The sequence below is a fragment of the Tachysurus vachellii genome, chromosome 2, assembly GCF_030014155.1.
Source record: "Tachysurus vachellii isolate PV-2020 chromosome 2, HZAU_Pvac_v1, whole genome shotgun sequence".
NCBI lineage: Eukaryota > Metazoa > Chordata > Actinopteri > Siluriformes > Bagridae > Tachysurus > Tachysurus vachellii.
In genome coordinates this window covers 25136865-25154022 of record NC_083461.1, presented here as the reverse complement: position 1 = coordinate 25154022, position 17158 = coordinate 25136865, and the positions used below count along the sequence as shown (strand labels likewise).

The window sequence follows — 17158 nt, the reverse complement described above, 5'->3', positions numbered from 1 at the left end:
CAAACAGCCCACAAGGATGAAAACATGACCTCTAATTAACAAGTTTATCAGTTAATAACAGTTTTATACTTCTCAGGGTTGTGTCGTGTTAAAAAGATTATACCAGGAACACATACAGTCTTTTATTTTGATATTTAGTATAAATGTAGTGAGAAATGTTTGTTCTGCTTCTGGATAGTCAAACACGGTGGAGAGATTATCTGTGAACGAGATGTAAGTTACATCGACTTCTTATGTAACAAGATTACTGGCCATCTGCCTCTAGCATAGAGTTTCACTTCAAACACTTGGGCAATAATTGAATTGAATGAGTAATTCAATGAGATTTATTGTTATAAATAGCAGCATAGCACATATCATGTGTTAAATAATCTGTCTCTGTTTAATGCAGGACACTTGATGACTCCCCAGTCCAGAAAGTTCTACTCATTTATGTGGTGCTGTAACCAAAAGATCATCATTTCAACAAATGATTCAAATAATGCTAGTGCTGAATTAACACTGTTTGTTTAAATACCAAGGATCTGTTGATATCACCCTTGGGATCATCCAGAACAATCACATTAATCCAACTGCATGGCAAATGTGGTCTGTCTGAGTTTACATCACAGCACAGACTCCCTGGTCCTCTGATGCAGACCTATTCATCGTACCATATTTCAATTCTACTTCCATCCTCCAGAATCACACGTAAAGAATAACAACTTTATCTTTTATTTCAAAATACTTTATCTCCTCCCCTAACAGCTGAAATATTTATATGAACATGAGCATAGTAAACAGTCAAAGGTCAGTGACAAAACAGGATCTCCAAGAAAAACCCAGTACTCAGAAATGTGCACAAAACAAAAAAAAAAAAAAAGAAAGAAAGAAAACACAGAGACCAAAAAGCTTAAACGATGTCTTGGTGTGTTACTCAGGTGTATTGTGGGAATTGGAGTCCAGTACGGCCATGTTTGTAGACATGGAGATCACAGTTTTATGTTGACCTAACAATTATTAATAAGCATTACAACAACACAGAGAACTTACTGTATAAATACTCTTCAGTCTCACAGAAACAATATTCCCATGTAGCTGTTTCTATACATTTGATATCTATAGTTTGTCACAAACATGTTGCAACATATCAAACTTTCACTTGAATGCTCTGTATGAGATGCTCTGTATTTTTAACCAAGCTAACCTGTACCACTTTATTATTTAAATTAGCTTAATGTGTAATAAATATTTAACATCTCCTTGACTTTTCATGAATCTTCTAAATATAAACAGTAGAGTTTAATTTTTGCTTTAAAACAAATTAACACCATTTAAATCTGATTGCTGAATAAAATATTTTCTGAGTTTAAACATCAAGTTTTTCTTTTCCATTGTTTTCATTCAGATCCCAGGCTTTAACCCCAGACTTTGGGTTCAAATCTTTGTCACTTTAGGACTTTTCATAATTTTGGTCTACATTTATTACGATACTGACAAAAAGTAAAGCAATAACTCATCATATATTACCTACATTAAGCTTTCTTGAAGCTGCCAAAACATGGAACTAAATGGACGTGAATGAAATGTTCCCTTGTATTCTATTCTTCATGAAACATCCAACAATAAGTTATTCTTGGAATGAAAATGCTGCTCACCTTTACTTAAGCTCGGTTGATTTAATGGCTAAAACCATGCACAAGTATCTCAGATATCTATTGAACACCGTTTGCCCATTAACATGTGATTTCTTTTGACAACACATCCAAGAAAAAGATCATAAATAACCTCTTTGTATTGACGGGTTTGTGAGGCTGATTCCGGCTAATACATTATGCTAAGCTGTTTTCCCAGTGAGCTTCTTGACAATGTTTTCATTCATAAAGCCAAGTGACTATTTCAAATATAGAGCCTTGACTTAAGTTCTTTGGGAGAGTCCATTAATTTATACTTCCTTGGCTGAAGATATTTTCTACATGAACCCTTGACAAAGTCTATCCAATTTATAGCCTATAGTTAACACAGTATTCAGTTCCTTTACTGGTACAAATAACCACATCCCTTCAGCAAGATGAAACCTTGTGTATCTGGTGGCTACAAGAATTTTTGCCTGAGGTTTCAAGGCTGTTTAATTTTTAAATGTTTCCTATGGAGCCTTCAATCCGGCATTCCTGTGGTTAAAAGAGTCCAGCTGAGAGAGTGCTGCTCTGTTTCTGAGGAAGACGAGCTCAGCTGGCTGAATAGTCACATGTAATTAGGCACGCCGACATAAATCAAGCCAGACATGCGAGAAGATCTTCGGTGGTGGTCTTATTCTTGGGTGTAGAGCTCGGTGCAGTGGTGGCAGGGGGGTAGTGTGTGTGTGTGTATGTGTGCGTGTGTGTGTGGCTTGTAGGTAGGCAAAAGAAACGGTAATCCAGTCTGTAGATTAATGCCTGGGGTGTAGACTGCTCCCAGAGTAGGGTCATTCAACTCTACCAACCCCCATACTCTCTCTCTCTCTCTCTCTCTCTCTCTCTCTCTCTCTCTCTCTCTCTGTGTCCCCTTTTCTTTTTTTCCCATTAAAATCCTTTACTGAGCCTCAATGATTATATTACAGGCCTAATATATTCACAGACTCTCATTTGTTTTGTTTGGTCCATTAGCGGGTGGTGGACTGAAAAATGGCTTCACAGCAGATGCTGATACAGTGATGCATTCGTTCCCAAAAGCTATTCATAGTTTCCAAAAAAAAGGAGGGGTAGATTAAGACACATGGGCATATGTAGGCACAACAGCGATGAAGGTAGGTGATTATGAAGCAGGGGTTTAAATGTTAATCTGTGGACTTCAGCTCCTCCCCAGCACACAGGCACACAATATCAATATTAATCATGTTTCCTGCAGTATTATTGACGGTAATCTAAGAAACTAACAGAATTGAATGATTCTGCAGATAAACACATGCAGTTTTGATACCGCAGGATTGAACATTATTCCAGATACTCCAGTTCCCTTCCGCAGTACAAATACAAGATTTGTATGCTGATCAGCAGCTATAAATTGACCTAAAATTGTGTGTGTGTGTGTGTGTGTGTGTGTGTGTATGTGTGCTTGTGTGTGTGTGCTTGTGTGTGTGTGTGTGTGTGTGTGTGTGGGTGTGTATGTGTGTGTTCTTGTGTGTGTGGGTGTTTGTGTGGATGGATGGACAGATTGTTTCACATGTTCACCACATTACAATGATCATTTTATTTTACTTTCACACAGCCATGAATAACTGTCAGAGGCACTGTTATAGAAAATAAATCAGAACCTGACAACTTCTAACCAACCAGGTTTAAGAATTCAACAGTGGTGCAGTATAATAGATTTTTACAGAAATATTTGCTTTATGTAAATCTTGCATCGATAGTCATTAAGTGAGTCATTTATTTTTCACTCAGGATCCTTTCAAACATCTACTAAGTAGCTAGCGCTAATCCAACACCAACTCAATTATCCCCTAAACCTGTTTGTCATCTGAATTTAAAACATGCCAATTGTAATGTAAACCCACCACAAGTGTACTTAATTATCATATAAACCCATATGTCAGCTAAAATAATAAGACTGTAATAAAGACTTGGCGAAGATCTCTGACTCTAGGCTGAATAGAGGTGCTGTTGGCTGGATAATAGTTCATAAAGATGATTCAGGCCTCTTTATTATTTCTTAGGAAAGACATTAATACGACAATACTACATACGATATTTCAACAGAGATTTCATTTATTTTTTAGCATTAAATATTTATGCAGTGCTTATTATGGCTTTATCAAGGTTTAGAGTATTCAATTCAATTCAATTCAAGTTTATTTGTATGGCGTTTTTACAGTTGACATCATCACAAAGCAGCTTTACACAACATAAACATAGAACAAAAGGTTAATATAAAGAGTAATATAAAGATTAATATAATACAGAATTCAAGATTAATATTAGATAGATTTAAATGTGTATGTATTTATCCCCAATGAGCAAGTCTGAGGTGACTCAGGTGACTGAAACCTTGAGAGGAACCAGACTCAAAGGGGAACCTCATCGTCATATGGGTGACACTGGAGGGTGTGATTATAAATATACAGTCTGATAAATGTTGTATTAATGTAAAAGACCACATGGAGTTCACATCTCCTCTTTAGTATCGCAGAGTCTGACTGGAGCTGGTAGATCTCTAGATGCCTCCAGATTCTCAGAGTCAGCCTCATCTCAGTGGAGGTCCAAAATCTTCATCGCACAGAAGACTGTACAAGTGGTACAGTATCTTCTTCTCCATATATTTTCTTTTTGTGATCTGTGAGCTTTATGTGACTTGACTTGTTATATTAAAGTAGTATTACAGCTGTGTCACTTCCCGTGTTTGTTTTGGTGCCACGAGGCAGCGAACACACACTAGCTGATGTTAGTACAGCACCAATGTGTTTGTGATGTGTTCACTACTTTCACAGTAAAGAATCTAGCTGCACTGCTTAATTATACGTTACTCTAATATTGTGATTACATCAACAGACTCTTACAATATAAAGCATGTGAAACATTTGGACAAGTTTCTGAGGTTTTACTGTTTAACAACAAATATACCAAAGCACAGGCCTGTCTGGTTCGCTGTACTGAGCTGGTTATGTAATCACAAGAGGATAATTTCCCACCATCTGAGCTTCCTGTTGTGATGGTTTGATCACATATTCTTCATCAGATCAGATTTTCTGCTCCTAAAGTCCCGTTTTAGTGAAGCACTTTAAAAAGGGATTACTGATCTACACACCATCAGTTTTATACCTTTTTTAAATATATACTTGAGGTTAATCAGCCAAATCACATTCGGTGAAGAAAACAATTGCACTTAAGTTACGATGGTGCTAATATTAAAACAGTGTTAAGTGATAAATAGTGTTTAATTATGTGTAGGTGACATTATATTTATTATATAAGCAGAGACAATGTCAATCTAGATTAAATCCCGATTTGTCAGGCATCCAGGTTTATTGACAGAGCAACGAGACACTGATACCCCAGAGCGACCTCATGCCTGTGTTACCTTCTGGTGCTCCTTTTCAGTGATGCTGTCATATCTTGACCTGCAGGAGTCCCTGACTGCACTCTGATTATAATGAGCCCACGGTTAAACCAGTGCAGCATAGGAGAATATTCAGAAGATGTACATAGATTTACATTTGTCACAAAGCAACTTCACGCAAATCTGGATATAGATTAAATCAAGATCTCTAACAATCAAGCTAGAGGTGAGAGAAGCAAGAAAAGAGAAAAACTCCCTGTGATCAGATAAGGAAGAAACGGGAGTCATCCTCATCCTCATCTGAGTCAATACTCTTCCAAACCTGTATGATATAAAATGATGTACAATTCAAATCTTCTAATCCCCAAATTTTTGGGTTCAAAATGTTATCTTTTAAATAATGAACGAGACTTGGATATACAGTAGAGTGCTTTCAGTAAGGAAGCAAACTTTAGGCTATTTTAGATATAAGAACAAGGCTAAACGACTCTCTCTGGTAAACTGTGCAGGATGCAAGCAGGCGGATGAACTACGGCATTATTATATCGTTCTACCTCTTTAATTATTAACATCCATCTCTGATTAACATCCATCTTCCTGCTATGAATGGTACTTCATCAGTCTTCATCAGAAAACGTACAATTCAGGACACTTTCTAACAAACAGATAAACAGCTGAGAGATTAAGGGTCTGGGGTAAAGCTGGGGTTAAGTGTTTATAGTATTATAGTATAGTATAATACTTAGTATAGTATTTCTACACAGTATTTATAGTATTATAGTAGGGTATTGTATTTAAAAAAATGAAACAAATAATAATAGTAATAATAATAATAAGAAGAAGAAGAGGAAGAGGAAGAAGAAGAAACATATACATGGTGATTTGGAAAAACCTGTTCAGATTCAGATGAACATTCAGAGATAGGAAGTATGGGTGGGATGTGTGGGGTAGGGGGCAGGGGGCAGGGGGTATTAGTGGGACATCTCACTTCTTGAAAAAACACATATATTTTACCAAAACAATGTTGTAATTATTTTATTAATTATATTTCCCTCAAACAGTTCACAGTGCTCCTGGGCTACAGTCGAGAACCTTGAGATGCGATGTTCACTTATAGAGCTGACCAGAATTTAAAAAGAAACAGCATTACTTGGCCATGTTCAGAAGCACACAACACTGCATGTTCCTTTAACACTGTAGGTGTTAATTGAACTCAGGGGATTTTTGCTGTGAAGGCAGTTCATGCTGATGCATGACAACTCCCTAATGAAGCCGCTCTAGACTGGGTTCAGTATAATCCATGTGCCCATACGCTTTAACATCGCTTCTTATTTACCCACAAATTATTTTTAGTTTAAATTCTTTTAGAGAACATGCAGTTAAAGAGGTTTAACCTTTATGTAGCCTGCATGGTCATATAGATTAATGTGTACCACATTATAAAAATAAGACAATAGTTTTAATATATTTATATTGAAATATTTGTGATATGCTCAATAATTCTGGTCATAATTTGTAGGTTACAAAAAATAAAAAACTACGATCTCACATTTTTGCAGACAGATTTTTGTGATATTTAATGAGCGATCTCCATCAAGTATGATGTCACTGATGGAGATGTTGAGATCTTTGGACCCTGAGCTGTTGAAGCAGAGACTTAGACACACCAGAGTGCTGCTGCATTGATCTCTTGCATGCGAATTAAAGTGACGTAACGTGACATACAGCTACTGTAAGTACGGTGACCCATACTCAGAATTCGTTCTCTGCGTTTAACCCATCCAAAGTTCACACACACACAGCAGTGAACACACACACACCGTGAACACACACCCGGAGCAGTGGGCAGCCATTTATGCTGTGGTGCCCGGGGAGCAGTTGGGGGGGGGTTCGGTGCCTTGCTCAATGGCACCTCAGTTGTGGCCGGCCCGAGACTCAAACCCACAACCTTATGGTTAGGAGTCAGACTCTCTAACCATTAGGCCACGACTAATTAAAGAATTAAAACAAAATCTTGGATGCCATTAAAGAGCATTTATTAATTCTCAAGATTAATATCCAAGCTGCTCAGGGTGGATTTTTTTTGCTATTAAAAACCTATTAACGTTACGTCTCTTTTAACAAGTGAAAGTCGATGAAAAGCTTTTCAAGGTTAGTGTTGTGAAGGAACTCTAGGGAAGATCATCAATAATGCAACAGTACATCTCCCCTGCAGTCATTTTTGTACTATCAAGGAGCCTTTCTATTAATAAATTGTACTTATAAATAATTTGAAGAAGACATGAAGCCAGGAGCTTTAGGACACATTAATGCTTTTATCGCCCTCTAGTGAAAGTGGGGGGGAAAATCATGAGGGTCAATTGTTCATTTATTCATTTGTTACTTATTTTTTATAATTTTTTTAAACATGTAATCTTTTCATAAACGGTTGTTTTCGATGTAAATTTACAGCCATATTATTTAAAATGTTCATGTTTGCTTTTCTCTCACGTAGGTCTGAGAACAGCTCTGAAACGAACAGCTCGGAAATGGAAAAGAAGGAGGAACCCGAGGTTTTGTCTGGCCGTGAATGCTGAGGAGATCACTGAGTCATCACTGAGAAAAGTCTGTGTGTTTGTCAGCAAAACGTTATAAAAGCCAGGCGTATAAAAGAGTAGCAGACAAGCTGAGGAAAGACTCGGACGCCCGGCCTGTCACTTCTTGTCCGGTCTAATGTGACACAATTAGACATGATTAACACATCAACACTACCGGGTTTATCTTTATCTGTAAAACAGGCCCCGTGTGCTTGGATACATGAAGAACCTTTTCCAAGATCAAACAGCATTTATTCTCTCTGTCTCTCCAATGAAAAACAGCATGTGGTCAGAATTCATACTGGAGAAATATTTAGAAATCCTCTGGTAACACTAATACCTTAATATGAACCAGATTTGGGAGGAAAGGAAATGACAACTCTCACAATACGCTAGGAAAAAAAACATTATTTTCTGTATGCACTTCCTAATTGGCCCTGGTGGTTGGATTCCCATTTGCTGCATTTGTTGAATTCATGATGGTTTTAAATGTGGTGTGGAGAAATCAGTGCCTCTGTCCTCTCGCTCGTGGATTCATGATCCAAACAATGTGGCTAGATTTAAAGGGCAAAGACAAAAAGGAAAATAAAACAGGTCTAAAAAAAGGAGGGAATTGTTGCATTTTTTTCATGCCTCCACCGCAGGCTGCGATTCACGCGTCCTTATTTTGGACTTTGGCATTTACAGTATTAAAAATGAGATGTAAAGTTCTTTTCAGATTAAATATTCTAATACAATCCAGCTCTCCTTTACACAGTATTGGTTTATAGTTTGGTCAGACGGTGACACGTTAAAAGAATGTTCTCTCCTCAGGTCCATCTATAGGACCGTATGTGCTGCTGAGGTCACGAGCAGATTGGTGTCACTGTAATGAATCAGCATGAGTGTGGTCGTGTTCACGGCTCATTAAAACTCATGGGTAAGTTCAGAATGTCTCAGTGGCCCAGCAACAGCAACTGGATGAATGAAGCTGAGCCGGCGAATAGCCATACCAGGGGTGGATGGGTTCACTGGAGAATTCCAGAAAGATGGATCACAGAGGATCTGGCAAATTGCACTTTTCTTCATTGTATTTAAAAAAGAATTTGTTATTAAATGGAACTACCAGGATCTCAGGGCTCGGTTTAGTCTTGACTCAGCACAGGTTGTGACATTTCAAAGAGAAATGAGAGTACACAAAAAAAGAGAGATGCCATGTCTGAAAGTTTACGTACATTTTATTCTTTTGTAACAAGGCATGTAAAGGACATTCAAACGTACCACACATTCATGGCATTAATATAACTTTACTGTATATCAGAACAGTACCAAGGAGTTTATCTGTCAAAAATCACAGATTACAAACAAGTCATTTACAAGGCACTGGCCAAGTCAATCTTAGCTAAACTAACAGGACATGTATGAAAGAGATTATAAAACTAATGAATTGATTTGGCAGAGCAATAAAGATTAGTGCTTTTATTTATTCACTTATCAGCAATACGAACGCTCCGATACTGTTAACCTGTACGTCACTGTACACGATTATCACAGAGCATTTGCTCATTTGGTTGTGACTCAAAAAAGACAAAAAAAAAAAAAAAAAAAGTGCTGGCCCTGGTCACAAGGCCATGTCAAACTATCACGACGGAATTGTTTCTGTTCCCTTATTTTTTCTCTTGTTAGAGAGTGAAAGAAAGATAATTCTACGAGTTTGGTCGCTCACAAATCACACACTTAAAAAAATAGTATTTAACGCATATAAAAGCACTAATCAGGTATATCAAGGCAGCAATATTATGAAATCAGGCAGCCTGCGAACTTGATTGGAACAAGACTGCGGTGCTTTAAGTAGAAAACATTTTATATCGTTATATGGCAAAGCAATTTCTTTGCATAGTCTGTCGATTCCATTTTGCAGTTAATACTGACAGGAAGTTTTTTCTTCCGCTCGTACGTACCATATTTGGTACAAAAACCCTAAAACGCTACATTACCCAACTACTATTTGATCATCTGTGGCTGTCTGGAAAGACCACGACAAACTCTTAGGCAAAAGTATAAAAGACTATAAAACTGCAATATGCACAATATGTATTTCAACAGTATTTCTAATCACATGGAAGGTCATGCACAACATATGGAACAATTAAATGCAAATACAATAATACTATACATGTAAAGATTAAGCGATGCTCTTCAGCGAGATTATTCCATGAGTGGTTTAGCTACATCCATGTCAAAATTCTGATGAGATACTACAGATGTTTTTGAAAAGCTTTTAAAAAAAAAAAGGCACTTTTGATGGGATTCGACATTAAGGATGACTGGCAACATTCACAGCTTTACATGCAATACGGTGACCAGACTACGAGTCTCGTACCCTTGCTGCTGCGATGTCACATAAGAAACCTACAGTTTGCATTAACTGCACTCTTATTTTTCTTACTTTAAAAAGTGTCAAAGAACAAAAGTGGTGAAAGGCAGAAAAAGAGGTAGTTAAAACAGCTGGACCTCACAAACTAAGTGTCGCATTAGTAATGCTCAGGAGTCGAGCACATTTTCACACTGAGTGTATGAGAGTGTGTTTCAGGCTTTGGTAGAGATGCGTGAGGGACGCAGAGCTGGCAACATGAAAAATCTGAGAAGTTAGAGAGAAATCAAACAAACAAACAAAAAAAAGTCTAACGTTTTAGCCGGACGAGTCGGATATTTTCAACAGAAAATTATTTTGGGAGTGTTGGTGCTGAGCCTTGTGTGATTAATCCTGGGTGACCTTCTGAGGATTCACAGATCAAATTTCACCCAGATAAAGTCAATGTGAAATGAAAGTAAGCTCTACCGTGAGTCGATGCAAGTCCTTCAGTGAATTTCGATTTCCACTCAAAAAACTTTATCCTGAAATTTTCAGGCAACTCAAAAATAGTGATAAAAGGGTTAAAAGTCTTAAATGCCTTTGGCTAAACCACAGAACTCGGTATGTCTGACCGATCCCTTCTGCTTCCTATTCTTATTCCTGTTTATATCCGTCTGCATTATTTTCAGGTGATTTTAATTGGTTACATTTTTTTTAAAATTGAAATAAATACGTATTTTAAACCAATAATAAACTACATTTGTCATTTATTCTGTTTGGTTGCTAAATTTATGCTAAATGCATTGCTATTGCTATAACATGACATCATAAGCCAGAACAAACCAAAATCCTCTCCATGATAAGTCAGTGCTGTGGCAATATCTCTGTTTGATTATAATAAGCACTTAAACAGAGTCTCACTGCGTATAAGAGAATTTTCTCGCACAATTCTGTGTTGGTTTGTTGGTGATGATCTCTGATTGCAGTCAGGTTTGTTCTTGTGTAAGTTAAGCATAGAATCGAAAAAAAAAAACTCTCTTTGAACTTCTCTTATATCTTGTGAATGAAACCGGTAAGTAAACAATCAGAGTTCCAATGCGTCATAATTAAAAAGCTGAAAAATAAAACCTTAATTGAAACCTTATAAGTGCTATATACGCTCCATGCACATCTTGTAGGGCAGACAAGAGAGGAATCGGCCCAAAGTATTTAGTACTCTTAAAGTGCAAAGAATTAGTATGACACAAATCTAACACAAAGATATAAATAAAAAATATGAACTAAGTACACAGATAGCTCCTTATACAATGACAGTGCGGGAGCTTTTTTAACCCTTCAGCATTCCCTTCAATTCCACACGAGTACCATACTGCATAGAGTACCATAGAGTACCATATTGTACAGAATAATCAACATTTACACGAGTCCTCCAAACTCAACCTCCTTTCCAAAGACATTCTTTGTGGGGTTTTTTTTGGCACTGATTCCTAGGGTTTGGTCCAGTATTGTTTATTAAGGCATCAGGCATGGCTTTGTGCAGTTAAGGCTGTCTGTGCATCAGTAACACATGGGCAGAAGAAACCAGGGCTCACCAGCGCCCACTCACACTGGCGATGTCAGCATGGTACTGGCGAGGGAGACGCCCGCTGGCACCTCCCTCCAGGAACGAGGAGCGGATGTTTGGCGGCTCAAAGAGTTTCCTTCGGTTCTTGTTCAGGTCTGTAAGACATGGCAGAAACATTACTAAATAATGTACCTTATACATTATAGATGTCCATTTTAACACTGCAAGACATAACAGAAACTTATTCCACACGACACTGTGTGCACTTTCTTAACTGACCTACAGCTACATTTGTTTTGGGAGTATTTTGGTGTGTGTCAAGTTTTATGTCTTTAATTGTCTGCTGAGACAAAACAGTTCTCCTCAGGGATCAATATAGTATTCTCTCTCTCCCTCTCTCTCTTTCTTTCTCTCTCTCTCTGTCTCTCTCTCTCTCTCTCTCTGTCTCACTCTCTGTCTCACTCTCTGTCTCACTCTCTCTCTCTCTCTCTCTTTCATTCTTTCTCTCTCTTTCTTTCACTCTTTCCCTCTCTCTCTCTCTCTCTCTCTCTCTCTCTCTTTCTGTCTCTCTATCTCTCTCTGTCTCTCTCTCTCTTTCTTTCACTCTCTCTCTCTCTCTCTCTCTCTCTCTCTCTCTACATTATACACTGTTATACACTTTTTCTTACAGACAACACAATAAGTGAGGGATGATGCTCTTCCCTCAGCAAATGATTCTATCAACCCAGACTATACAGCATTTTTGACTGGCTCAAGACCTCAGCAAGAAAAATAAACACCGGCCCACAGGCATTTCCTGTCCTCAGCATAAATTGGCCTTGTCCTCTCTGTACCTCCGAGTGCTGGAATTCACAAGCATGTCAGCATTGCCCAAACAAGACAAGAATTAACACTGAAAAAACAGCTATTGTCAGACCAACACTCTGTATTTAAATCCCTTGTGGGGAACTTCGACATCAAAGGAAACAACCGTGGCGAATTTTAGAAAAGCGTTATTGTTATTTGATTGTGGGTGTTTTGCCACAACTTTTTGTTCAAAGTGGATTGCAATTCTTTCTGCGATTATGACTGAAACCAAAGATTTCCTGACGTGGGAACAAACTAAAATCAGGTCACATTCTAGTCTGATCACATGAAGTCTTTTGCTCTAGTAACTGACAGCTACATTCACGCATTCATTTATCTGTGAGTATGAGCAACTATTAAAACTGGGACGTTGTCTGGGTTTTGAGACACACACACACACATACACATACACACACACACACACACACACATTTTTAGGCAAGGTTAATAGGAGAAAAGACATACCTGAGATGGCCAGGAGCATTTTCCGGCGTGCTCCAAATGTGGTGATGCCCAGCTCCTTCAGGTCCTGATCAGTTAGAGTGAGGAACGTCTGCAGGTCAATCTGTGAGGCAAAAAATGGTGGCTCTTGACCCTGTAGGAGCTGAAATATCTTGAAATTCCTATTATAATTTAGAGTTCGGATTCTCGTTCTCATAAGCCGGAGGTTCAAAAAATTCAGCATCTTAAATGGTTCTAACAGATGTATCTATTATAAAAGATATTTAATATTTCTATATTTATATATATTATATAAATATATATAAATATATTATTATATATATATATTTGGGTCAGTACCTCCTGCTGCTGGAAGACGTCAGTGTACTTTCCAAGGCCCAGCTTGCTGAAGAGCTCTGGCAGATCGGAGCCTTTCATAGAGGTGCTGAGGTTACAGCCGTTACTACCGGTCACTGAAGAGATGCAGTCCATGTAGTTGCTGCTGCTCAAATAGTGTTCCACTAAAAGATAGAGAATGGAACTGCTCTATTCCGTGTTTTCTTATCACTAACTGTCCAGGTACATCATCAGTCTTGAAGAAAAATGAATCACCATTTAATCTCTACTGCATTTCTGAACATCTTACCTGACTTGTTCTGCTTCCTCTTGGGACTGATAGGTGTTGGGAAGTCATTGTGTTTCGGGAGCCCGCTCCCATTTCTCTCCCTCCAGTTGTCCGAGTCACTGCCGCTTCCCAATCCTTCTCTGCTGTTGGAGCGTGACAACGATAACGGAGATCCCTGCCATGACACATAACTTTATCACTATGTTTCACTGTCGTCACAAGCTTCCCTAGTTCACTGAGCTTGTAAAAATGATCTGAGAACATCTGAGAGATTTGTTTTGACTCGAAATTCCAGGATCAAGTATAAACTCTGAACAAACTTCTCTTCATTTCCTCATCACTGAATATACAGTACAGTCTAAAACAGGTTCCCAAACATTCTCAGCACTTTCTTCAGACATCAGATAGTTTGTATTCCTCCGACTAGACTCTAGGCAATCTCAGAGAACCCATTCCTAGAACACGATGGAGTATATGAAGCTGCTGTTCTCACCTCATAAGTGGTGGACATGGTTGGCTTGTAGGACACATGGTTGGCCCTGCGCAGCTCCTTAATGGTCTCCGCAGGCATGGACTTGGAGAAACCCAGGCCGCTCCATGTGTTCGTTGGCGTTCGCACCTCCGTCACTACCGGCTTCTTTAGCATAGCTGAAAATGCATCAAACCACAAATCTTACTTACCATAAATTAGAACGTACATTCTACTTCTACATGTCCTAAATCAGTCAATCAAAAAAGATCCTTGGCTAAGACACACTCTATTCATGATAATAGTTCACAATTTGGCTGCGTGAGTTAATGCATGACCAGCACATGGACCAGAGAAAGTGCTTATTAGGATCTTGTTTATTGCAACAGGATGTTTATTGTAAAATGAACCAAGGCTGTAATGACATGCTGAACACTGCCAGATCTTCTGCCCTTGGAAAATCAGCAGTTCTGTTCTACTGGCATGGTGGATTAAACATATCAGACTACCTCATTTTGTTATTCTGCACATGAACATTAATTTATCCCTTCGCCATCGGTAACCACTTTATCCTGATCAGGGTTGCATTGGAGCTGAAGCCTATCACCCTGAATTGTACGCCTGTCCATCTCGGGGCACCGTAACCACACACATCCACACACATCTACAGACTCTACACACCTAGAGGCAATTTCACATCACCAGCCTAACTACCGGCATGGTTATGGACAGAAGGAGAAAACCACAGACAGGAAATCAGAGATGAACAGAAGACTTTTGAATTTATAGGCAGGATACCAACAGGTTTGTGTACCACATACCTTTGGTTGCCAGCAACTTCTTCTGCTCATAATCAAAGGCCTGGAGAAAAAAATAAAAAAGGAGAGAGAATCAGAGTATGTTTAGGCTACGTTGGAAGAATACAGCTTTCCTATATCACCTGTCAGCTTGCTTTACATACAAACAAAGGCACAAGCTAAACACTGCCTCGTTCTAAGTATTTACCGTACACTAATGGACAGACTCTTGTTTACAGAACAGTACTGCCTTGTAATGCTGAGTCCATTTCCTGAACACTGAGACATTACAAGGCACAAGTTGGAGTACCTGCATGTTGGAGAAAGTCGACTGCGGCGGGAGACGAATGCGCTCCGAGTTCTGCTGGGCGGCTCGTTCGGCTGCTCTCTCGCTGCCCGGAGCACGTTTATCTGCCACAGGACTCTCAGAAGCGCTGGAATCCGAGTCGGAAAGCAAACAGTCTGAACTGGAGAGGCAGAAACAGAGTAATTAGAAAAGAAGTAAAAATTCTATTCTCTAGTATACAAGCTCTCAAAATCTCCTTCAATCTACTCCTTCAGAAGCACAGCGTCACTGCATCAGATACAAAAGTCACACAGCTCGAGGCATAAATTTCTTCCAGCACTAGTAGAAGATCTGCTGGGACACACAGTATAATAGCCGAATAGTTTTCCAATAAACATTGTCCAGTGTGTTACAGGTAGAAAAACAAGTCCTTGTTTAAACACACCTTGATTGACAAGCTGTGAGTTTCCTATCAGATACCCAGGAAAGTGAGAGGAGTTTGTGGATTGACAAAAAACACCACAATCGATTCACAAATTAATTTCCTTTCACTGATAATAAATAAGGCACAGTGGTTCAAATTAATCCAAATGCATTCCAAATACATTCAGGAAGAAATAAATCATTTTGAGTGCAAATGTTGTTAGAGGAAGTAACTGGCATGCTAGCAGCGCTACTATACATGGAAACATTCTTATACCATATGGAGAGAGCAAATATAGTGAACAGGAAGCCATTTAGGTTACAATCAATTGCAAAGAATTGAATATATCTATTTATTCATCAATTCCCTATAGCACTAATCTTACACAACGTCAAAGAACTTGATTTTTATCCCAGAGGACTTCGGGGGTCTAATTGGTGGGCATTAGGCGGGTGACATAGTGAATTTGGACAGGGTACCAACCCATCACAGGGCACAGTGACACACACAGAATTTAGAGATATCAGCCTCTTTATAACACATGTCTTGGACAGGGGAGGAAACTGGAGTACCCAGAGGAAACCCACAAAGCATGAGGTGAACAAGCAAACTTGCCCAAATCATGCTATGAGCTAGAAAAGTGATTTCTCCCAGAGACTCAGAACTGTGTCACTGTCACAATTGTGTTTGAACATCAACAGCTTGAACCAGTCCGATAAATAGATGGGAAGGGTAAGCAAATTGGGTATGTGTGTGATGCATAAGTATGTTGTGACTGTGTGTGTGTGTCTGAGAGAGAGAGAGAGAGAGAGAGAGAGAGAGAGAGAGAGAAAGAGAGAGAGAGAGAAAGAAAGATAGAGAACATACTGTAAATGAGAGTTCTTTGTGCCCTGAAGTAACTCCACAGCCTGCCTCTTGCCTGAGGCTGTTTTACAGGAAGCCAGCATCTGCTTTAGTTCACTGCTGTTGCCTGAGTGTGAGGGGCTCCTCGGCATGCCCACCTCCACGAAAGTATCACATCCTGAACAAACACACACACGAGCAAAATGACAGGCATCTATGGTTAACAACTGTATAGCATGACTACTCTTGGCATAAATGAATCTGGAGTCGACTGCCCTTATTACAGCTTCACTGTTCACCAGAGACAGGAAACTCTAGTTTAATCGACTCCTAGTCTGACTTAAGGACAGAAACCATACCCTTATACTGGCTTTTGGAGGTTTAGCCAACCCAAACACATCGTAATGGTTACAAAGCAGGAATACGGAAATGCTTGGCCTTCAGGAAAGCATGGCTTAACCAATTGGAACCAAACACACATTAATACATAAATGAACTGGCCAAAGTCAATACAATCCAATTTCAATCTGAAGGTCAGGGGGTTGGTGTCAATCAAGCAGTTCACCACAATTTTCCCTAGAAAACATTAGAATTAGAAGAAAAACTACTTTGAAACTACTTCACAGCTACACTTTACTGCAAACAGAGGTATAATTTCTTTTGGGACTTTTTACTACTATTAAAAAAATGAAATAGTCAAACATAATGCAAACATTTGCAAGCCAGTATATTTACTCCGGACTGAGAGTACCTTGATCCTGACTGGATTTGCTGGACAGTGGTTCAGATGGACAGTGTGTGTTGGCGTCCTGGACAGGATCTCCATGTGCCGCATTCAGAACTTGTGATGAAGTGGACATTCTGCTGTACATAGAGCCGGAGTGCTAAAGCACAAAACAGACACAGATACATATGACATAGGACAGTTTTCTGTGTTCA

General features: G+C 38.9%; 1 protein-coding gene across 1 annotated transcript in view; it reads right to left on the bottom strand.

Moving 5' to 3' along the window:
* Positions 1-8788: 8788 nt before the first annotated feature.
* bicc1b (BicC family RNA binding protein 1b) overlaps positions 8789-17158 on the bottom strand; it is a 66915-nt gene continuing 58545 nt past the window's right edge. Inside the window, exons 13-21 of the mRNA XM_060863981.1 lie at positions 16971-17103; positions 16244-16397; positions 14977-15133; positions 14691-14730; positions 13894-14048; positions 13422-13575; positions 13136-13296; positions 12800-12899; positions 8789-11643 (exon numbers count right to left, since the gene is read on the bottom strand). Coding sequence (XP_060719964.1) covers positions 11513-11643; positions 12800-12899; positions 13136-13296; positions 13422-13575; positions 13894-14048; positions 14691-14730; positions 14977-15133; positions 16244-16397; positions 16971-17103 — 1185 coding nt within the window. The 3' untranslated portion in view covers positions 8789-11512. The remainder of the gene's footprint in view (positions 11644-12799; positions 12900-13135; positions 13297-13421; positions 13576-13893; positions 14049-14690; positions 14731-14976; positions 15134-16243; positions 16398-16970; positions 17104-17158) is intronic.